Here is a 24,202-nt window from a genome sequence, read left to right as displayed (position 1 = left end):
ACCCTGAGTATGTATTTGGTTCACTTGAACACACATACTCCTATTTATTTAAAAACTTTTTACCCCTTTTTCTCCTTAATTGATAGTTACAGTCTTGTCCCATCACTGCAACTCCCCTACGGACTCGGGAGAGGCGAAGGTCGAGAGCCATGAGTCCTCCAAAACATGACCTTTCTTGACACACTGCTCGCTTAACCCGGAAGCCAGCCACACCAATGTGTCGGAGGAAACACCGTCCAGCTGGCGACCGAAGTCAGTTGCAGGCGTCCGCCCCGCCACAAGGAATCGCTAGAGCGAGATGGGACAAGGAAATCCCAGCCGGCCAAACCATCCCCGAACACGAACGACGCTGGGCCAATTGTGTGTCGCCTCATGGGTCTCCCTGTCACGGCCGGCTGTGACACAGCCTGGGATCGAACCCGGGTCTGTAGTGACGCCTCAAGCCCTGCGATGCAGTGCCTTAGACCGCTGCGCCACTTGGGAGGCCCCCACACACTCTTTTTATGATTTCAAACTGAGGATTTACTTTAATGCGTCTACTGTTCACAAAAGAGACCCTTCTCTAGGTCACTGACAGTCATTGTGCCATCCTAGTAGCAGACAATTCAAACACAGAGCAAAGTCACAAGGGAGAAAAGCTCTCTGATGATGTATTTCCCATCTGACTCATTAAATAGAGTTTGGGGTGGGATGTTAACTTTGATGGCATTCCAGTATTTTTTGAGGATTTGGGTTCCATAATAACTGAAAAGGAGAGAATTGTGGGAGAAAGAGAGCGGGAGAGAGGAAAAGAGTCCTTGATTAGTTGAATCAGCTTGTGTTTTTGCAGGGCTCGACCAAAAATATACAATGTTAGGGGTGCATGATAGGAGGAGCAAAGCTTAACCCGTGTTGCACAAATTCCTCTCACAAAACTTGTTCTAAACCACAGTATTCCTCCGGGATAGTTCTCTCCCTAGTAACAACTGCATCATACTGTGAGGCAGTACAGCACCACAACACCTCTAGGTCTATTACCCAATTCTATACCGTCCTAGCCATCCCTTCAGACAATTTAGTTTGTCCTGTGTGTGCTTGGCATGTCAAGAGATATAGCTTGGCCCAGCCTATTCTCGGAGAGAGAAAAGGCCCAGATAAGCATTCTCCTGGGTAAACATTCTACAACTTGCTACCTGCGGATGGCATGGGAATATGACTAGTAGGGACGTGCATCTTTCCCTGTCAAGACGATTCGATACATGGGCTCCGATACGATACTGGAACGATACGTTTTAGTTTGAAACGATTCGGTTTGATTATGTTCAAAGGCCGGCCCGGGGGCTGTATGCGGCCTGATTCAATATGGCCCACGGAATCATGTTCAGATCACATAAAGAATTTGCGATAGTAAAGTTTTGAAAAACGTATTTGTTATTTAAATTAAAAAGCCCTATGAATACTCGCCTTTGTGTAATGATTCAACTCCCACCGCTTGTGGGACATTTATTTTGAAGGCACGTATAAATAACAACTGCACGAGGACAAACAGTGACTGACAGGCTGACACACACGTTACAGTTACAAATAGTAGCTAGCTAGAAATTGCGCAAAAATGAGTTTTTCAAAGATTTCAAAGAAAAGGAAAATAGACAACGAATGTAGGGTGTTCCAGCAATAGTGGACATCAAAATATTTCTGAAATTGTTTCAGGCTTATATTCTGAAAAATGAGGGAGTAAGACCACTTTGAGTCAGTGGATAGTAGGAAGTCCCCAGAGCTGTTTTCTGCGCTCGACCGAGAGCGAGCCTTTCTTGTTATTCTTTTATATTGACGAAGCTATTGTCCGGTTGAAATATTATAGATTATTATGACTAAAAACAACCTGAAGATTGATTCTAAACATCGTTTGACATGTTTCTACAAACTTTACTGATAGTATTTGGATTTTTCGTCTGCCTGTTGTGACTGCCTTTGAGCCATTGGATTACTGAACAAAACACGCCAACAAACCGGAGGTTTTTGGATAAAAAGAGGGACTTTATCGACAAAACAAACATTTATTGTGTAACTGGGAGTCTTGTGAGTGCAACCATACGAAGATCATCAAAGGTAAGTGATTAATTTTATTGCTATTTCTGACTAATCTACTTGGCTGGTAACTGTATGTAATGTTTTGTGTGCTGGGCGCTGTCCTCAGATAATCGCATGGTATGCTTTCGCCGTAAAGCCTTTTTGAAATCTGACACCGCGGTTGGATTAACAAGAAGTTAATCTTTAAGCCGATGTATAACACTTGTATGTTTTATGAATTTTTATTATGAGTATTTGTTTTTGAATTTCGCGCTCTGCAATTTCACCGGATGTTGGCCAGGTGGGACGGTAGCGTCCCACACCCCCTTAGAGAGGTTAACGCAGACAGAGAAGAGCTCCAACTTACCGCACATTGAATAAAGTTGCGGAGAGTCCCTGTAATCTTCGATTCAGATCATTCAGGCAAGAAAAAACATCACCCAGATACAGTGGCTTGCGAAAGTATTCACCCCCTTGGCATTTTTCCTATTTTGTTGCCTTACAACCTGGAATTAAAACAGATTTTTGGGGGGTTTGTATCAGTTGATTTACACAACATGCCTACTAGTTTGAGGATGCAAAATATTTTTTCTTGTGACATAAACAAGAAATAACACACAAAAAACTGAAAACTTGAGCGTGCATAACTATTCACCCCCCCAAAGTCAATACTTTGCAGAGCCACCTTTTGCTGCAAGTCTCTTGGGGTATGTCTCTATAAGCTTGGCACATCTAGCCACTGGTATGTTTGCAAAACTGCTCCAGCTCCTTCAAGTTGGATGGGTTCCGCTGATGCACAGCAATATTTAAGTCATACCACAGATTCTCAATTGGATTGAGGTCTGGGCTTTGACTAGGCCATTACAAGAAATGTAAATGTTTCCGCTTAAACCACTCGAGTGTTGCTTTAGCAGTATGCTTAGGGTCATTGTTCTGCTGGAAGGTGAATCTCCATCCCAGTCTCAAATCTCTGGAAGACTTAAACAGGTTTCCCTCAAGAATGTCCCTGTATTTAGTGCCATCCATCATTCTTTCAATTCTGACCAGTTTTCCAGTCCCTGCCAATGAAAACATCCCCACAGCATGATGCTGCCACCACCATGCTTCACTTTAGGGATGGTGTCCTCAGGGTGATGAGAGGTGTTGGGTTTGAGCCAGACATAGCATTTTCCTTGATGGCCAAAAAGCTCAATTTTAGTCTCATCTGACCAGAGTACCTTCCTCCAAATGTTTGGCGAGTCTCCCACATGCCTTTTGGCGAACACCAAACGTGTTTGCTCATTTTTTTATTCAAGCAATGGCTTTTTTCTCTCCACTCCTCCGTAAAGCCCAGCTCTGTGGAGTGTACGGCTTAAAGTGGTCCTATAGACAGATACTCCAATCTCCGCTGTGGTGCTTTGCAGCTCCTTCAGGGTTATCTTCGGTCTCTTTGTTGCCTCTCTGATTAATGCCCTCCTTGACTGGTCCGTGAGTTTTTGTGGGCGGCCCTCTCTTGGCAGGTTTGCTGTGGTGCCATATTCTTTAAATTTTTTAACAATGGATTTAAAATGGTGCTCCGTGGGATGTTCAAAGTTTCTGATATTTTTTTATAACCCAACTCTGATCTGTACTTCTCCACAACTTCGTCCCTGACCTGTTTGGAGAGCTCCTTGATCTTTATGGTGCAGCTTCCTTGGTGGTGCCCCTTGCTTAGTGGTGTTGCAGACTCTGGGCCCTTTCGGAACAGGTGTGTATATATACTGAGATCATGTGACACTTAGATTGCACACAGGTGGAATTTATTTAACTAATTATGTGACTTCTGAAGGTAATTGGTTTCACCAGATCATATTTAGGGGCTTCATAGCAAAGGAGGTGAATACATATGCACGCACCACTTTTCCGTTTTTTCCGTAAAAAAAAAATCATTTCACTTCACTAATTTGGACTATGTTGTGTATGTCCATTACATGAAATCCAAATAAAAATACATTTTAAATTATTAGGTTAAAATGCAACAAAATAGCAAGGGGCACGTGCAAGGGGCAAGGGGGATGAATACTTTTGCAAGGCACTGTAGGCCAGTCGTGTGAGAAACTCGTCATCATGCAAGAGGTCAGACAAGTGAAAATTATGGTCAGTAAAGAAAACTTTAAGCTCGTCTCAATTTTAAAAAATTGTCAAATCTTTGCCCCTTGATAACACTTCTTTCTCTATGTTGTAAAAGCGTTACATGGTCGCTGCCCATATCATAGTGCAGAAAATACACGAGAGTTCAGGGGCCTTGCTTTAACTAAGTTAACCATTTTCACTGTAGTGTCCAAAATATCTTTCAAGCTGTCAGGCATTCCCTTGGCAGCAAGAGCCTCTCGGTGGATGCTGCAGTGTACCCAAGTGGCGTCATGAGCAACTGCTTGCACGTGCGTTACCACTCCACTATGTCTCCCTGTCATGGCTTTTGTGCCATCCGTACAGATACCAACATGAGCAGCAGCTACTTTTGGCTACATGCGGACCGTTAGTGGAATTCCCGCGAGAGAGTAACGTTTAATGTGATTGGATATGAATTATTTGACTACCTGTATTTGACATTGTTGTTATTTCGCTGTTCACTAGATGGTTTAATTTTATTTTTGGCAGTGAAACAAGCCTACTCAGGCGAGAGAAGAAAAAAAAACTTACCCAAATGTATAGCCCTGTTGGAAAATATAAATGGACTGTTTGAAAGTGTGAAGGAAAAAAACGTTTTTTTGTTTGTTAAATGTGAATCACATTCCACTAACACTCTTTACACTGATTGAGTAGTTTAAATGTAATGTTGAGCTCTCTCTCCTTGTGTTTTTGTGCATACCCGTTAACAGGAGTTCTGTCTGTGGTGCTGAATGCACAGTGTACTTTTCCCTCCGTGTAATTCATTGCATGTTTAATAATGAAAATACCTACCAAAAGGAGAACATGGATGTGGTTTATTTCTGTGCATGCTAAAAAAGTAAAATAAGTAGCAAAGCTGGATGTGATTTACAGTATATACATCTTTCAACACAGTCACATGATGTACAAACCTGTAATATGATTCTGGCCCACGATGGCAAAAATATATTCTAACGTGGCCCTCCATGGAAAGTAAATGCCCAGGCCTGGATTAGAGGAACGAATCGATGCGATTCGGGTTCGATGTGATACGATTCGATGCACTAACATTTGTTGAATAAACACATTCATTTTCCATTCTTAACTAAATTCTGCTAGTGATGGAGCTCATGAGTTGGGCATCTCTGAGCTGGATCTGTCTGAGCTGACTTTTCTCTGTGTGTCTGTGTGTGAGTGTGTCTGTTTGTGTGTGTGTAAAATGATGTATATGTCTGAGCCATAAGGGAAACTGGGCATCTACCAGCTCACTGGTATGACCATTTCAGATCAAAAGTGTGTGTGTGGGGGAGCTAACATTGCCCCCCCACACTTTTGATCTGAAATCATCATCACTCACTAATTAGTCATTTTTGCAGATCAAAAGTGTTAGAGCTAGTAATGTATCAATATTTATCTTTGAACATTTGCTATGACATAGCCAATGAATATATAGCACAATTTTGGATTTCACCCCCGTCTCATAATCGAATGGTTTAGACCATTTGGAAGTTGACTGACTAGGGGAGTGAGCTTCTCTTCTTCTCCAGCTTCGACCATGCAGTAGGGGTAGCGAAACTGATTGCTGTCCTCGTTACGAAATTATCAACTTGATATGTAAAAATGACCATATATATACACTGATTGTTTCAAGCTAAACAACCCAAAAATGTTTATAAAAATCGAATGTAGGCTAAGTCCCGATCAGCATGTACATCCAGATGAGAGTTGTGTCTCCGGCGGGATGTTAGGTATTTGATAAAAATAACCTAGCAAATTACATTGGTTGTCACTCAACTAATAAAGCCTAATATTGCGCAAGCAATTTCACAAAACATTTAAATGCTGAAGGTGACACACAGATGTACCAGATCAGTAGTAGGCCTACTACTGATGCGATTGGTCAGCGCGCAAAGCTGCACACAGCCCGCAGTTTGACTAGGCTACTGATATTGCCTGGGGTTGTTCGGCATGCAAAATGTGAAGTCACAAAATATGAGATATTTATGGAAAGTAGAAAGTAATTTGAGCAGCAACAAAAAAAATGGCGAACCAGGCGATTCGTAACGTTTGAAATCGATTTCCTGACTGATGTATGCTACATTTGGATAGGTTTGGGGTCCCGTGGACATATGCACTAATATCTTAAACATTTGAGCCGGGGACCGTATCGGTGAATCGTTACACCCCTAATGACTAGTACGAATGAGACGGGCCCACTGGAACCAGGCCAGTGAGTGTGTATGCATGTGTTCACGCATGTGTGGGGGTTCCTGACGTGGTTTTCTGCAGATTCAGTGGCATTTCCACATTTAGGGCCCTATAAAATCTGCGTTGCGGAGAACACAGAATCCAGACATTAAAAGGGAATTCAACAATATTAGAAAATGTATTGAAATTAGTAGGAAATTAACTAAAAGTATTGAACTTATTAGAAAAGTTATTAATTTGCCCAAGTTTATCATATGACATGAACGAAATGCATTAGTGATTCGGATTCCCTAGTGATTCGGATTAGTGATTCCCTGCAACTTTCTGAAAAGCCAACAGCAAATTGGGTTAGGGCTGGGTAGGGCCTGTTTTTCCATCAATAACTAGGGTACGGGCAGGGCTCAGGTATCACTAAATTGATCACTAACATTTTGAAGCCGAGCCATTCTCTGCTGCGCATTCTCTGCTGCGCATTCTCTGCTGCGCATTCTCTGCTGCGCAGTACAGTCGTATCTGACTCAGACATAAGTGCTTCAACCTCGTCAAATATAAGGCAGGAGAGATTAATTCACAGAAAATAATGTTCCTTGAGTTATGTCTGAGTAACGAAAAGTAGCTAACAGCTAACTGCTCTCTCGTGCCTCTTCATTTAGCAGAGCAGCCTAATCAGAGCCATTGCTATGGATACTTACAGACTCAGAGCACCATGAGCGAGCTGCGAGCCAAGAGCGGGTGACACACAGAGAGGAGCAGCTAATGTTTTTACTAAAGAAGTTATTTCTGATGTCGGGTTGGGCCAGGCCTTAAATTTGGCAGAAGCAATCGGGCTTGGGTAGGGTAGGGCCATGAACCTTCCGGGCATGGGTGGGGCTCAGGCTTTAAATTCATGTCCGTGCAGGGCTCTAGTGCACACTTGAATTAAAGGGTAATTGCACTCCAAAACCAACATTTCTTKGATTTTTCCCAGACCTCAAAAGGAGTCTCCTGATGTGGTTCAAACATTGTTGTGGACTTGAACATCCAATTTACTTGTTTTTCTATTTAAAAAGTGTGTTTTAGAGATCGAAAACCTGAAAAAAACTAAACTGAGAATTTGGGAAAAAACAGAATCAGGCAAAAAAACATAAATACAAATAAAAACYGATWTCATAGGGCCCTACACAGTTTGTGAACACATTCGCTCACTCATGGCATCTGGGGCAGAAACAACCACAACACCTGGATAAACCAAGGACATTATCAAGGACATAATACAATATCCACTTCCATGACAAGCTACAGGACTGTTTCGCTAGCACAGACTGAAATATATTCCGGGATTGATCCGATGGTATTGAGGAGTTTACCACATCAGCCTTCATTAATAAGTGTATCAATGTCAGCAAGACAAAGGAGCAGATTGTGGACTACAGGAAACTGCTTTCCATCCAACCGCAAGGCGGAACAGAGGGTAGTGCTTACAACCCAGTACATCACTGGGGCTGAGCTCCCTGCCATCCAGGACCTCTATACCAGGCAGTGTCAGAGGAAGGTCCTAAAAATTGTCAAAGACTCCAGCCACCCAAGTCATATACTGTTCTCTCTGCTAACGCATGGCATGCTGTACCAATGCACCAAATCTGGAACCAGCAGGGCCCTGAACATCTTCTACCCCCAAGCCATAAGACTGCTAAATAGTTAGTTAAATAGTTAATCAATAAGATATCCGAACTATCTGCATTGAACCTTTTTGCATTAACTCTTTTGGCTCATCACATTAGCTGCTGCTACTGTTTATTATCTATCCTGTTTAGGGATGCACAATATATCTGTGAACATGTCTAGTTTAACGCCGATGTGCAAAACCAATGTCAAAGCTGACGTGCATACCTATATAACATAGGTACACGACGTAATGACGTCACGTAAAATGTTGCTCTACACGTGCAACAGAGCATTCCTAACCTAGCCCACAATGTCTGCTGTGTGGATCGAGCAGTCAACAAGTCGAGCATTCATTTGAAAGAGTAAGAACATTTCAGCGAGAACTCAAAGGTGAAACCCATTAAAGCCAAGATAATGGAATTCATTGCCCTTGACAATCAACCGTTCTCTGTTGTGGGTGATGTTGACTTTCGCCGACTGGTCAAGGAACCAGTACACACTACCAAGTGCGCTAGATTTTTCAGATGATGCCCTACCGGAGTTACACAGTAATAGCGTCATTGCTATTAGCTTCAAGACATGCACACTATGGAACGCCGTTTGGGTCTTTGCGTGTCAAAAAAMATACAGTAGCACTGTCAAAGCTGCAATAAAAAGTCTGCAAACACCGGCCACGAACAATGTTTTTACAATACCACGATGGTAATAAAGCATAATTTGTTTGACGCAACTTCTGGGGTAGCTAGCTTTATCATGGTACCTAGCTAGCACCAATACAACCAGCCTGAAAACAATAACCAGTAGAAACTGCAGTCATTTTCATTATTCTTAGCAATGATTTAGGAATCTTTGTGAGTAAGTATTAGCTAGGTTGCCACTTGTTGTTCYCCTATTGAAATTGAAATTRAGTTCATGAAAATGAATAGCTAYCCAYCTACTTAATCCTGGTCCCCAAAGCTAACGTTATAAGCAGCCAGCTAMCTTCATCTGGCTAGTGAGGCTCGACCGGACRMGGTTATGTGTTGTYAAGCTAGCCACAATAAGGATTAGGCACAATAGTGMAATTTARGGTTTGCCTTCAAAATAAAAGTATGTCATTGACAGTGATGCAAATGAATACAAAAAGTAGAATTATGCCATAGTTTAATTTTGAAGGCTAACCGCAAAGTCCACTATTGTGGCTAATCATTAATCAAATAAATGTGGGTTATTTTAGATGATGACACCTAGTTATATAGTTAGCTAGCTATAGCTACTGAAACAGATTATGTCATTTTGCTATGTTTTTGGGGAACAACATTGTTTGCATCCATGAGCTAGCTAGCTTTACTTTTTTATGACCAGCACTGTAGGTGCGCGAGACAACTTTACCAGCATCATAGCATATGTATCGATGAATCATTGTGACATGAAATACAAGTGATAGTTATTACACTAAGTAAAAAATGTATGAAGGCATTCAATTATTATGTGAAGTCATTTTCAGGTCCTGATTGGTCAACAAACTTATTTGACACGTCAAATAGTGTTATCTACTGGTCATTGTTTTCTTTTTTGACACGCAAAGACCCAAACGGCGTTCCAAGAAATCCTGGTTGAGAATGAAACGACTGAACAACGAAACAGCACAGCAAGTAAGTAAAATAAATAGGTTTTGATTATGTTTTACTGGTAATGGACATACGTAAATGCCAACAAAATAATTTTTGGGTCAGTGTGGTGTGTGTGTGTAACCTTTATTTAACTAGGCAAGTCAGTTAAGAACAAATTCTTATTTACAATGACGGCCTACCCCGGACGACGRTGGGACAATTGTGAGCCGCCCTATGGGACTCCCAATCACGGCAGGATGTGATACAACCTGGATTCGAACCAGGGACTGTAGTGACGCCTCTTGCACTGAGATGCCGTGCCTTAGACCGCTGCGTCCATGTGTGTGTGTTAACTATTCAACTGTACGAGAACGCTTAAAACATSGCTAACATTTTAAATATCGGTATCGTTTTTTTTGGGCAAGGAAAATATCYGAATCATCCAAAAATGTAATATATCGGTGCATCCCTAATCCTGTTGCTTAGTCACTTTTTCCCTACCTATATGTARATACACTATATCTACCTCAATTACCTCGTACCCCTGCACATCAACTCGGTACTGGTACCCCGTGTATATAGCCATGTTACCGWTATTTATTCCTTGTGTTATTATTTTTCTATTATTTCTGTTGGGAAGGGCCCGTAAGTAAGCATTTCTCTGGTTGTTTACGAAGCATGTGATAAATACAATTTTATTTGTGTTTTAGATTGTGAAACTTATATAACATGGGGTGAAATTGATGTTGGTGAAAGGTCCTCATGTGTTGTCACCTACCCACCCAATTCATTGTATTATTATTATTTTGTAAATGTAACCTTTAATTCAGTCCATTGCTCACTTGCGATATGTGCATATAATTGAAACGTTTGCGCAAATCACACATTGATGTCAAGTACTGAAGTTYTGATTTGTCACCTAAACATTCTCATCATTATCACCCCATCTTACCCCTGCTCCACCTCCATCTCGTCTCCACGGTAACAGGAGCGAAGCATGATCTGTCGTTCCGCGTCCCACAGGTGCTCCTTTAGGAAGCCAGCGGCCTGCACCGCTCTCTCCAGCAGAGCCTTGTCATCCAGCACAGCGCCGACACGCGCAAAGCCTGATAACATCAGACCTGGAGAGAGAGCAAGAAAGAAAGATATGGGAGGAGAGAGATGGAGAGAAAGGGGGAGGGAGAGAAGGGTTATGAAGCCCATTGTCATATTGCCAAACCCAAAATATTGTCAAGCAACTGCCAGCAACATGGTTTCAATGGAATTCTGTGGTATCGTCCCATACTGGAACGCTGTATCATCATCTCTCTAAGGTAAATTACCTTCCTTGCGTAATTCGTTACCGTATAATTACATAATAAATCTTGGTGAATAGAATGATCTCAATGAGTGTGGTTTTAATTGTGTGCTCTGTTCTGGAYCAGCTCAGTGACTCCGTGAGGTGGCAGTTCAGCAGCAACTTGGTGATTACCAGGCTTTGAAGTTCCCCTGGTCGCTGGGTTCCTTTTCTCTCCTTCCCTCTATCCCTCCCTCCATCTTTCATGTCAGTATCAAAGCGTTGGTAGGGAGCAGCCCAGTRATCAAAGCCCAGTAGAGTGCTGTCTGCACTGTGGGACAGCTGATTAATGAAGTGATTGACTAATTAAGGACTAGATGGAGGAGAGAGGTTTAATMGAAGGGTTCCTGAAATCGCTTCGTTACCTCACAGATACTGATACACTCCCGCATCASATGGAGACCTGGGTGCAGTGTGTGTGTGCTCTTACCGTTCCAGGAGGCCAGCATCTTGGTGTCGAGGTGAGGGGCCGGACGGTTCTTCCTGACTTCGGCCATCTTGGCTCTAGCGGAGGCCAGTAGCTCAGAGACCTTRGCTACACTGAGGCCAAAGCGTGCAGCTGTCAGCTCCACAGAGTAACGCACGATCAACACGTTCTGGCCCTGCAGCTCCCCATGAGGGTCCTGACKCGCCCAGAAGATAATTACAGAAGACACACAGAAGATAAATGTTAATGGTCATTTAAATGATACTTAGGACAAGGTCTATCTTGGGGACCAACGAGCTTGCGAGCGCGCACACACACCTGTTCCATGTCCACGTTGCCTTGTTCTTTGACACCGTAGTGGTGCATGAAGATGTCAGCCTCTGTAGCACCCCCTGTTGCTCCCTCCACCACGACAGGAAGTAGTTCTCTGACCTCTGACCCCATCCACACACAGAACGCCCCCTCCRTCTTTTCACTTCCTCCCYCAGCAGGGAGAGAGTCTGCGTCCTCAGCACTGTAGAAGCCCCCAGACTAAACGCCCAAGAGAGAGAGATGGGGTGTTTAGAGAACAAAGTGTTAATATCATTTTCTGTAATGATAAATGTAATGAATCTTAAACCAATGTTCCGGTCATGATCCTTGGATTGAATGTATATTTTTTGTTGTTGATGTAATGGATTATGAAACCAAGAAACTTACCTAAGGAAATTGTTGCACTCGCTTTGTCAAGGGGTCCTTGGCCTAGTTACACTGTCTGTAACCTGAATAAATGTGTGCATTAAATGTGAAAAGTAATCATATGCGAACAGGTGTTGAATGCATGTACCCAGGAGACAGCAAATGGTCCAGGGCCAGTTCTGTCTCTCTTGATCGGCCTGTCCAAGCGGATTATTATTTGTTGTGGCGAAACATAAATAAAAACACTAAAAAGGAATGCCGAAACTAAAGACTCAAAAACAAACGAAAGGCCTCATGGCCACCAAACATAACCAGCAGCCTCACGGCTTGCAAGCTGGGACTCTGACCGACGACCACCCTAATTGGCAGCACCTGATGTGCTTATCAACCAGYCTCAGCATKTGGACAAGGTAGCTGCTGCCCSCTAGGGAAATGGAGTGTGGAAGTGCTAGCTAGCTGTAGAGCTGTCTAAACTACCTAAATTATTACCTAACAATCGTGTGGAAAAAAACAAGGTTCAGTCATCAACTGCTGTTTGTGCCTGCCACTGCCCGCAGCACATGAGATTAAAGGTAGATAACATGCAACTACTCTGTGTAACAGTAYGTAAATGAACTAAAAACTTCAGGCCAACTCTATTGTCCATTGTCTGCACATTCTCTGTATTCTCTCTGCAACAATGACTCTGAGCTTTCGAGGGAAAGCCCTGTGCGAGGCAGCCGTATAAAAGAAACAGTGTCCGTGGTAAATTACCTTCCTTGCGTAATTCGTTACRGTATAATTACATAATAAATCTTGGTGAATAGAATGATCTCAATGAGTGTGGTTTTAATTGTGTGCTCTGTTCTGGGCTGTCGAGACATTAATCAAACTAAGATGGCCGCCGCCTTGCCAGGGCAGGGAGAGGAAGAAAGGTGGATAGTAATCCAGAGCCATTTTTTAAAAGAGTGCGATACCTCACACACATGCCCCCAAATGCACGAGCGCATATGCACGCACGCACACACACACAGAGGTGTTAATGAGGTAGGAGGGAGATGTCTCACCTTGTCACTGAGGTCTCTGGAGACATAGAGGAGAATGTCCCGGGCCACGTCAGCAAAGACTTGCTCCCCCGACACCTGCACCCACACAAGACAACTTATCACAAAACCACACTGCAACCATAACACAAGCAGACTAGAACCATTCCACAACCAGGCCTGCACCCAGAYAAGACAACATATCACACTGCAACTGTTACACAACCGGAACCCAACCAACCATACGCTACTGTAATTAACAATATTGCACCAGTCTCCTGAGACCTGCACCCACAACAACATATAGCAACGATAACACAACTATATCACAACTGTATTCTGAGCCAACCAGTGTAGGACACCTTCTATAAAAAACAACCTCTTGCACTTGATCGCACACATCCAAAATACAGGACCTATATATCCCCATATTACGCATRGAGGCTGGCTTTACAGTGAATCCTTACCTTTTCAAGATGAAAAATACATCAGTGAAGAGGACAGTCTTGTTGACGTATTCTACTATACTACAGTGTTAGTTATTCTACTGTACCACCAACAAGGTAAGGGACACGTCTATGGTCCTATACATTGCTATTAGGTATAACGGTTAGCCTCTGAAAATACATTTGACCGGTCGTGCTTATTGGTCTATAGGTTAAAAACTGTTTTGATGGCCACGATTAAAAAGAGCTACTATTTTTATTTCTCAATCTCAACTCATAAAAGTGTGAATCCTAATCACTATTCTTGTGCATAGTGTAGGCTATAGTCAATGGTTGGCAGGTTATCAGCGCATCACCCACCACTTTACAATGTGAGCTTGAGGCAGTATAATTGTTTGAAACCTGAACGGTTTACTTTACTTCAGATAATGAGGCATGTCTTACCTTTCTTTAAAGTAGCCTGGCCAAAATCCAGCCATAGAAATGTGGAGGCAACTATTWTATAAAGACTTCCTCCAGCCYTTAACCAGCYTTTCTKTCCTGTTCTATTGGTTTTCATATCAACTTTCTTTTGTTGTCCAGAAGCCAAAATCCTAGTCATATTAGCAACCCATCCTAGTTGTTGCCATTAGTTTCTAACAGAGATTTGAATCTTTATCACATGGAAACGCTCGCATTAGGTGCGCTGTTTAGAAGTGTGTTTTCCACGAATTGTATTCTGGCAAATGTTTGAAAATAATGTTTTCAAATCAAATCAAATTTGATTGGTCACATACACATGGTTAGCAGATSTTATTGCGAGTGTAGCGAAATGCTTGTGCTTCTTGTTTCGGCAGTGCAGTAATATTTAACAAGTGTAAGAACATTTTGAAAATAAGGGGCGTGGATAGGCTCAGATGAACAACCTATTTTAGGTCTTGATGTTATTATGCAACTTGACTCTACACTGAACATCTCTGAAGGGAAGGTGACGTGGCAAATTAGACAACTGCAGGGATCTATAGTTCAGAACCATCCTATTTGGACTACGAAGAKAAATGAGGTTGGAACTTTGGATATGGAACCAGTGTGCTTGACAGGTGTTGCCCCACCTTGCACAAAACAATATCCCATAGGCAAGGAAGCTATGGATGCTACTAAAGTAGTGATTAAAGATCTATTGGACATGGGTATAGTTGAAAAGACACATTCTGCCGACATGCTGTTCATACTCTTTTGACAATGAATCGAGCTGCACAGGTCACAGCTGCTCATTGGAACAAAACATCATCATACAACGTGGCACACCATGTGATTCAGCTACTCTAATGTATCCTACAGATACCACATTACTTGAACACGACTGTTGTGAGTTGGTTTTGGATCAGCTCTCTGATGGGTTTACTAAGTGGCATCCGTTGGAAAACCCAGAGTTTATTTCATACACAGACGGTTCAAGCATTGTGAAGGGGGTGTGAGGAAGGCAGGCTGGGCAGTTCCTACAATGGACAATGTGATAGTGACAGGCACGTTACCTGCAGGAACATCAGCACAGGTGACGGAATTGGTGGAAAAACAGCTAATATCTACACAGACTCAAGGTATGTTTTTGGTGTTACCCATGAGTTTGGAAAAATATGGAAAAACAGAGGATTCATGACATCACTGGGAGCTCCTGTGAAGAACGGACCAGAGGTGATGGCTCTACTGGATGCTCTCCAGTTACCTGGACAAGTTGCAATTTTGAAAATGAAAGCACATGGAAAAATCTTTACAGACAAGAGTAAAGGTAATGAGTTGGCTGACAAAGCTGCCAGGGCGGCTGCCAAGAGAACACCTCGGTCACCTAAACTGATTAGGAGATACACCTTGGATACATTGCAACACATTAGAGATATGCAAAGCAGTGCACCAAAAGATGAAGTGTGGGAATGGATGGCTGCAGGATGCAAACTCAATCAAGTGGAAATACAACCTGAGATGTGTAGCGCCAAATGCACTCCTACCCTACTTGATGACACAGCTCCACCCTTTGGGACACATTGTTGTGGACAAGATAGTTTATCGTTGTGTGGGAAAATGCACAAGGTAGAACGCACAAATCGAGTTTTGAAAGAGACTTTCAAAGATGCATCAAGGAATGGCATGGCCGGATGCATTGCCTACGGTATTATGTCGTTTACGGTAAACACATAACAAACCCACAGGGTTGAGTCCGTTTGAGGTTGTCACAGGTCAACCCATGTCACTACCAGGCACGTTAGATTTGAGAAAAGCAGACGTTCACTTTGAGTGGCACAATGCTTAACTATTGCATACAACGCTCTAATGCAGTAGGGGAAGCAGACAGACAAGCAAAAGAGGCGTAGGGAATAACTCCCAAGGGGGGACATGATGTAGAACCAGGACAGTGGGGGATGGTAAAAAAATATGTAACAGACACATTAGGGCCAAAATGGGAATGTCCTTATCAGGTTTTGCTCATAACGAGGTCAGCAGTYAAAGTCCAGGGAAAATCACGATGGATACATGTCACTCTTTGCAAGGTTGTCCATTTTGATGACAAAGCGGAGCCTGGAGAATAAAGAACTGATTGGCCCCCAATTGCTAATCAATCTCGGGTGAAGAAGCATAGTAAGATGATCAGAACCTGATAAGCTTCTATGTTGTATACCGCAGTCATCATATTAGGGATATCTAGGTGAAATGTCCAACATTTTCCTGAAAATCAGGACATGCTTACTTAGAGAAATCTATGTGAAATATCAATCTCTCTTGAAACCAGGACATGTTACTTTCACTTTTTTGTTTCCTTCSTTACAGGTTATGAGAATCTACCGTCTGAAGCTGCAGCAATATCCCTTGACCCAGGGGCAGTACCTGAAATGATACAAGATCACCGGTGAAGTGTTCATTAGAGAAGTTCAGTGGAACGYAAAYATAATTCCTCACTACCGGCAGACTGCCTGAACATAATATCTAATAGTTATCTATGTGGGACTGATARCAGTGRGGAAGAGCTGGTCACTTTTAAAGGACTTGGTGAATGATTACCTTGCCAATAGGATGATTGAATATTATTGTKTTGTAGACAATTACTTTTTTGTGTGMGTTTCCTCCTAATACAGGATGTGGTAGGAATCGTAAGGGACATCATCATTACACCTGTTAATACWTATTTTCTATAACTTTGTTTGAAATCTATTTCTTAATGTAACAGCAAGTAAAAAATGCCCTTTGTGTTTTGTAGAAATGCAAGGTGTTTAATGGAAATGTTTTTATGCTTACTGCTAATATTTTTTATACTGTCTATTTTTTTTAAATGTTTTCTAAAAATACATTTTAAGTATATTTCTTTTTTAAATGATCTACGGGGGAGTGTAAGAATATTTCGAAGATAAATACACAACGCAGAGGACAAGAGGTCAATAGAGTACTAATGATAAATGGAAATAGTGTTTTTTTCTGTAATATCAATGGGTCAGAGACATGGGAGGAATTACATTCCCGGGACTCATAGCTACATGGCAAGTTCTCATTGGTCCAAATTGTTTATACATTGAACCTGAAATAGGATACTTGTTATTTGGCCATTGGTCCAGTTTTATTGCAAGGAATTCTAATTGGTCAACCACAGGCTAATGCTGGGTTAGAAAACTACATTCTTATTAAAGTGGGCCAATGATTTCAAGTCTGTATGTAGGCAGCAGCATCTGTGTTAGTGATGGCTGTTTAACAGTCTGATGGCCTTGAGATAGAAGCTGTTTTTCAGTCTCTCGGTCCCAGCTTTGATGCACTTGTACTGAGCTTGCCTTCTGGATGATAGCGGGGTGAACAGGCAGTGGCTTGGGTGGTTGTTGTCCTTGATGATCTTGTTGGCCTTCCTGTGACATCGGGTGCTGTATGTGTCCTGGAGAGCAGGTAGTTTGCCCCCGGTGATGCGTTGTGCCGACCTCACTACCCTCTGGAGAGCCTTGCGGTTGTGGGTGGAGCAGTTGCCGTACCAGGCGGTGATACAGCCCGACAGGATGCTCTCGATTGTGCATCTGTAAAAGTTTGTGAAGGTTTTAGGCGACAAGACAAACTCCTTCAGCCTCCTGAGGTTGAAGAGGCGCTGCTGCGCCTTCTTCACAACGCTGTCTGTGTGGGTGGACCATTTCAGTTTGTCCATGAAGTGTACACCGAGGAACTAAAAGCTTTCCACCTTCTCCACTGCTGTCGCGTCAATGTGGATAGGGGGGTGCTCCCTATCCACATTGCTGTTTCCTGAAGTCCACGATCATCTTCTTTGTTTTGTTGACGTTGAGTGAGAGATTGCTTTCCTGACACCACACTCCGAGTGTCCTCACCTCCTCCCTGTAGGCCGTCTTGTCATTGTTGGTAATCAAGCCCACTACTGTTGTGTCGTCTGTAAACTTGATGATTGAGTTGGAGGCGTGCATGGCCACACAGTCATGGGTGAACAGGGAGTACAGGAGGGGGCTGAGCACGCACCCTTGTGGGCCCAAATATTGAGGATCAGCGAAGTGAAGATGTTGTTTCCTATCTTCACCACCTGGGGGAAGCCCGTCAGAAAGTCCAGGACCCAATTGCACAGGGCGGGGTTGAGAGCCAGGGCCTCAAGCTTAATGATGAGCTTGGAGGGTATTATGGGGTTGAATGCTGAGCTGAGCTGTTTCCTTGAAACAGAGTATATCGCTGGAAAGCAACCCTTGCCCTAATTTCATCTACCTTGTTATCTAGAGACTGGACATTGGAGAGTAATATACTCGGAAGAGGTGGGTGGTGTGCACGCCTCCGAAGTCTGACCAGGAGGCCGCTCCGTCAATCACTTCTGCGGCGACATTGTTTTAGGTCGACCTCTGGAATGAGATCCAATGCCCTGGGTGGTGGTGCGAACAAAGGATGCGCTTCGGGAAAGTCGTATTCCTGGTCYTCATGTTGATGTCGCTCTGATATCRAATAGTTCTTCCCAGCTGTATGTAATAACACTTAAGATTTTCTGGGCTAACAATGTAAGACACAATACATWAAAAAACGAAATACTGCATAGTTTCCTAAGGACTAGAAGCGAGGTGACCGTCTCTGTCGGCGCCATCTTGCTTTTATTAGCTTCATTACAGAAGGTGCATGTTCAATAATTGGCTAGAGCCTTTTGACTGTAAGACGATAGGCTTGCTATTGTTGTATGTTTTCATTAAGCTCTTATTGAAAAATTTCAATTTCTTGTATGCATGCGTAGTATTTTCTGTTGGTCGCATCATTTTACTGTTTGACAGTTAGTGGGCAGTCAATGTACGAAATATGTATTCTTTAGATTGCTATGCATAAGACGCACAACCAATCACACAAATATGCTACAGCTCACTTTAAGTTCCTGGGAGGCTTAAAGTACTTACAGCTTCCTGGGGGTAAGTATTCAAAGTTCCTGGGAGGTAAGCTACTTACAGCTTCCTGGGGGGCTAAAGCTCACTTCACAGCTTCCCTGGGGGGCTAAAGCTCACTTCACAGCTTCCCTGGGGGGCTAAAGCTCACTTCACAGCTTCCCCAGATGGCTACAGCTCACTTCACAGCTTCCCCAGGAAACTTAAGTTATTGTAGCCTCCCGCGGAAGAAGAGGTTCGCTTCAGCTCTCGCTGTAAAATATTACACGCTTTGTGGCAGTGTTTCGCATTGCTATACATACCCCTCACATGATGTGACATCCCCTAACAGAGTTTATTAATCTAGGCTAATTCTGCTGACTAAGACTTTTTTGGCAGGAAAACGATTATGGTAGAGACGGGTTAAACGATGTGGCTGCCACACAAACACACGCATGCACACACCTGGTAGGCGCTGATGTAGGCCACAGCCAGCTGGGCCTGGTCATAAAGCATCTTCTCAAAGTGGGGAACATGCCAGGATGAGTCTGTAGAGTAACGATGGAACCCCTGCGAGAGAGGAAGATAGGCAAAGAGAGAGAAAGAAGAAAGAAATAAACAAATGAGAAATACAACATAAATGTTCTACTCTTGCTCATGCCAACTGTGTTGTGGTGTGCTGTGTGTAGTGGAGTAGCATGTCCTAGGAACGATGTCAAAGTGGCATTAGTGTGAATGAGAGTGTYTACCTGTGCCACATGGTCGTGGATGCCCCCCAGGGCCATCATGCGGAGTGTGTGTAGGGTCATCTGGAGCGCCTCGGACCCCTCAGTGGACGAACGGTTCACAGACCAGAACGACATAAGGAACATCAGATTCACTACAGAAAGAGAGAGGCAGAAAGAAAGGGGGAAAGAAAGAGAAACAGACCGTGAGATAGYAAGAGGAGAGAGAGCAACGGTCAGACAGACAGAGACGCAAAGACAAAAAGAAAGAACTGGAGAACTCCTGTGTGCATATGTACCTGGTGAGGGGAACTTGGGTGCATCCCTGAATCCTCCATATTCCTCCTCATAGGAGTGTGCGAGCTGTACGAAGCAGCGATTGGCTACATCATGGGCTGGGGGTGGGGTTTCCCCGGGGTTAGCTGCGATAGAGGTTCCCTTCTTCAGAGCTTCTATAACTCTCTCACCACTTGACTCCAACGCTTCACGGTTATCCTGCCACTGAGAGAGAGCGGAACACACACACACGGTTGCTACAGCACTAATATCTTTGCCACTCACACACCCCACAAGCCACTTGGCATATCCATGTAGGCTACTGTATACACACATATGAACTTTGTAAAGTGCTGTATTTGTAGAGTTCAAATACAGCTTGGACATTGTTATTACCTGCTCCATAATTCTGGTCAAGACAGTTTTGAGTCCAGGTCTCCGGCCACTGTCRTTTGGGGGGAAGTAGGTGCCCCCAATGAAAGGTCGTAGGTCAGGGGTCAACCACACACTCATCGGCCAACCACCACCTCCACTGGTTGCCTAGAGACCAGGGACAGCAACACAGATTAACAAACACAGCAGATATGGGAACTTGATTACTACATGTTTACACACACAGCCACACACACCTGCACGAAGGTCATGTAGACTTTGTCCACATCAGGTCTCTCTTCGCGGTCAACTTTAATACAGACAAAGTTGTCACTGAGGGTCTTTCCAATCTCCTCGTCCTCGAAGGACTCTCTCTCCATCACATGGCACCAGTGACACGTGGAGTAGCCCACTGACAGGAAGATAGGCTTGTCTTCACTCCTGGCTTTGTCAAACGCCTCTTGTCCCCATGGATACCTGGGAGGTGGGATAGATTCATGTATTTAACTGGCACTATCTTATATTAGTTTACACATACTGAACAAAAATATAAAAACGGAACATGCAACAATTTCAAAGACTTTGGTGAATTACAGTTCATCAGGAAATCAGTCAACTGAAATAAATTCATCAGGCCCTAATCTATGGATTTCACATGACTGGGCAGGGGTGCAGCCATTGGTGAGCCTGGAAGGGCACAGGGCCARCCACTWGGCAGCCAGGCCCACCCACTGGGGAGCCAGGTCCAGCCAATCAGAATGTGTTTCCCCCCCACAAAATGGCTTTATTACAGCCAGGCCCACCCACTGGGAAGCCAGGTCCAGCCAATCAGAATGTTCTCCTCCCACAAAATGGCTTTATTACAGACACAAATACTACTCAGCACCACCCCCAACCCTCAGTGGATCCCACAGGTGAAGAAGCCGGATGTGAAGGTCCTGGGCTGGCGTGGTTACACGTGGTCTGCGGTTGTGAGGTCAGTTGGACGTACTGCCAAATTCTCTAAAATGACGTTGGAGACAGTTTATGGTAGAGAAATGAACATTAAATTATCTGGCAACAGCTCTGGTGGACATTCCTGCAGTCAGCCTGCCAATTGTACGCTCCCTCAAAACTTGAGACATCTGTGGCATTGTGTTGTGTGACAAAAGTGCACATTTTAAAGTGGCCTTTTATTCCCCAGCACAAGGGGCACCTGTGTAATGATCTGTCTAATCAGCTTCTTGATATGCCACACCTGTCAAGTGGATGAATTATCTTGGAAAAGGAGAACTGCTCACTAACAGGGATATAAAAAAGTGAGCACACGTTTTGGGAGAAATAAGCTTTTTGTGCGTATGGGAGAAAAAAAATCATAGTTCAGCTCATGAAACCAACGCTTTACATGTTGTGTTTATATTTCTGTTCAGCGTAGTTCATTAGGTTTAGATTAGGCCTACTGGTGAAAGAGAATAATAAGTGGACTAACCCTCCAGTCCACGGATTGTGTGTGTGTATGTGTGTGTCTAACCCACCAGTCCACCGGGTTGTGTGCGTGTTGCAGCAGGTAAGGGGACCTCTCCTGTCCCAGGCGGTTGGGGGGTCTCTGAGGGGTGGACGGGGGGCTGCCCTGCCCCTCACTCCCAGACGCCATACTCAGACTGGCTCTGCTTGTCATACTGGTGGTTCAAGTGAAACACAGAGGTAGCACTTTGATCATCGTTGGTAAACTGTTTGTAAACTACAACAAAATGACTGACTGAAAATAACATTATGTGGAGTGTGCTATCAATGTCATCAAACCTGTTCATGTTAGCTAAGTCACATGTTGTTATGTTTATAGAAAGGTTATTGCTGGGTGAACTGCGTGCATACTTGGCATGTATGGTATGAGTGCTGCATGATATCAATGTTGGCTAGACAGTAGCAGCTTACTATAATCGTTAGCTACTGTAACTAGTTAGTTAGCTACAGTAGRTACTTCCTCCATGCACGAGCCCTATCAAGTGACAGCTGTCAAAACCAGACAGTGCTGGCTGTCAAGCATGCTAAAAGCACTAGCCTTTTAGCTAGCATGGTTTTTAGTTCTCCAAACTGCAGAACACACCGTAAAGCATCYCCGTGTTATGTCGAGTGTTCACTGGCAACCGTGTCAACACTGTAAAGAGTATCATCAGGTTTATTTACAATTTGGTAAATAGCTAGCTGGCTAAACCAATGGACGAATGGKATCTAGCCTGRTAGCTAGCTAACAACAGCTCGTACAAAACCACTTGGCGACCCGCTAGCTCCCCAGGCAGGCGCGAGACAATGATGTAATCCACAGCTAATCAATCGTTGCATTATTGTAGCTAGCTGACGTTAGCTAGTTAGCGATTAATCAATTAATTTGACAAGTCAGTCGCAAGATGTCATGTTATGTGTCTTTTCATTAGCTACTTTACCTGAAGCAGTATTGGGACGTCCTGGGACTCAGCAGCGAGGGGGACTTGTCGCTAACAGGGGGTGGTGTGAGCCCGCTGATGTCCCGACTCTGTTCTGGYCTGTGCGGCTTGTTGTCACCTCCCAGGAGAACGATACTTAGCAGGCGAGCTGGGTCAACGCGGCTATTTTTTGACGACGACCGTGCCCATGCGAGTCTTAACATCTTAATCCAATGTMCCTTGTCAAAGGGCTGGCTCAGTGGAGGTTTGCCTACTTTGCTTAACACGGCAAGTGCAACTCTCCGACCAACCAACTATGACAGTTTTGTCACTGACTTTGGGAAGTGTTGCCAACTATTGTTTTGTTTGTGAGAATCGCTATTGGCTCCTTGTTTTGACGCTAGAAGTCGCTAGACTATGTTTGGCCGTTGCCGCGACGACGTCACAGCACCAATTTGCCTTGGTGCAGTACAGATGCGGTCCCCGACGTAGCGTTTTCGCACCCTCTCCCGCCGCACATCTCCTCCACTTGTGCGTCCTTGCCTGTGTGTGTGACTTCTGTTTCACAGACAGCTTCTCCCGCTCTGGTGGGAAAGTCACCAAATGCTTCATTCTATAGCTTCGTTCTATAGCTAAAGGACTCCTGATATCTCCAGGAGTGCTAAGTATACATTTTGTCTTCATTTGTCCTTGTCTAATACCATAGGAGGCTGGTGGGAGGAGCTGTAGGAGGACGGGCCCATTGTAATGGCTGAAATTGAATAAATGGAACTTATCGAACATATGGAAACCACGTTTGACTCAGTTACATTAATTCCATTCCAGCCATTACAATGAGCCTGTCTCCTATAGGTCCAGGCACRAGCCTCCGCTGTCTAGTACTGAATTATTTTCTAGCTAGGGCCATGTACTTTAGGTGKTGCCTGTCTTCCCAGTAGCCTACTTGGCGTGTGAACTGCTGACTGCTCATAACTTGCAGTTGATTGTTTACACATCAACCAGGATTAAGGGGCAAGGCAATTTGTGACCTTGTTTTGGTAATCAGTGGTTGTATTGGAGGGGGAGTGGTTTCACCTCTTCTGAGTGTACATAACCAGTTTCTCGGGCTCCATCTCTGTGTGCTTCGTTCTATAGATAGAGGACTCCTGATATCACTCCTGGAGTGATAAGTATAATTTGTCTTTATTTGTTGTTGTCTAGCACTATCTTTTTACAAGCTAGGGCCGTCATCTTCAGGTGCTGCCTCTCTTCCCAGTAGCCAACTTGGTGTGTGAACTGCTGACTGCTCATAACGTGCAGAATGATCAATAAGGATTTCTGAATGTACACTGAACAAAAATATAAATGCAACATGRAAAGTGTCGGTTTCWTGAGCTGAAATAAAAGATCCCATAAATGTTCCATTTGTGCAAAAAGCTTATTTCACACCAGTTGTGTGCAGAAATTTGTTTACATTCCTGTTAGAAAACATTTATACTTTGCCAAGATAATCCATCCATGTGACAGGTGTGGCATATCAAGAAGCTGATTAAACACCATGATCATTACACAGGTGCACCTTGAGCTGGGGACAA

At 43.7% G+C, this 24,202-nt stretch overlaps 1 protein-coding gene across 1 annotated transcript in view; it reads right to left on the bottom strand.

The window, feature by feature from the left end:
• Nucleotides 1-23,166, bottom strand: part of spata20 (spermatogenesis associated 20) — a 62,302-nt gene extending 39,136 nt beyond the window's left edge. The window contains 11 exon segments of the mRNA XM_023993238.3: nucleotides 10,555-10,723; nucleotides 11,369-11,561; nucleotides 11,684-11,896; nucleotides 13,090-13,164; nucleotides 19,319-19,423; nucleotides 19,603-19,733; nucleotides 19,878-20,079; nucleotides 20,251-20,394; nucleotides 20,484-20,703; nucleotides 21,741-21,884; nucleotides 22,650-23,166. Of these exon segments, the coding sequence (XP_023849006.1) occupies nucleotides 10,555-10,723; nucleotides 11,369-11,561; nucleotides 11,684-11,896; nucleotides 13,090-13,164; nucleotides 19,319-19,423; nucleotides 19,603-19,733; nucleotides 19,878-20,079; nucleotides 20,251-20,394; nucleotides 20,484-20,703; nucleotides 21,741-21,884; nucleotides 22,650-22,852 (1,799 nt within the window). The 5' untranslated portion in view covers nucleotides 22,853-23,166.
• Between the last annotated feature and the right edge of the window lie 1,036 nt (nucleotides 23,167-24,202).

Source organism: Salvelinus sp. IW2-2015, linkage group LG8, assembly GCF_002910315.2.
Source record: "Salvelinus sp. IW2-2015 linkage group LG8, ASM291031v2, whole genome shotgun sequence".
NCBI lineage: Eukaryota > Metazoa > Chordata > Actinopteri > Salmoniformes > Salmonidae > Salvelinus > Salvelinus sp. IW2-2015.
The sequence above is the reverse complement of the archived record's forward strand: the minus strand, read 5'-3'. Positions and strand labels throughout refer to the sequence as shown.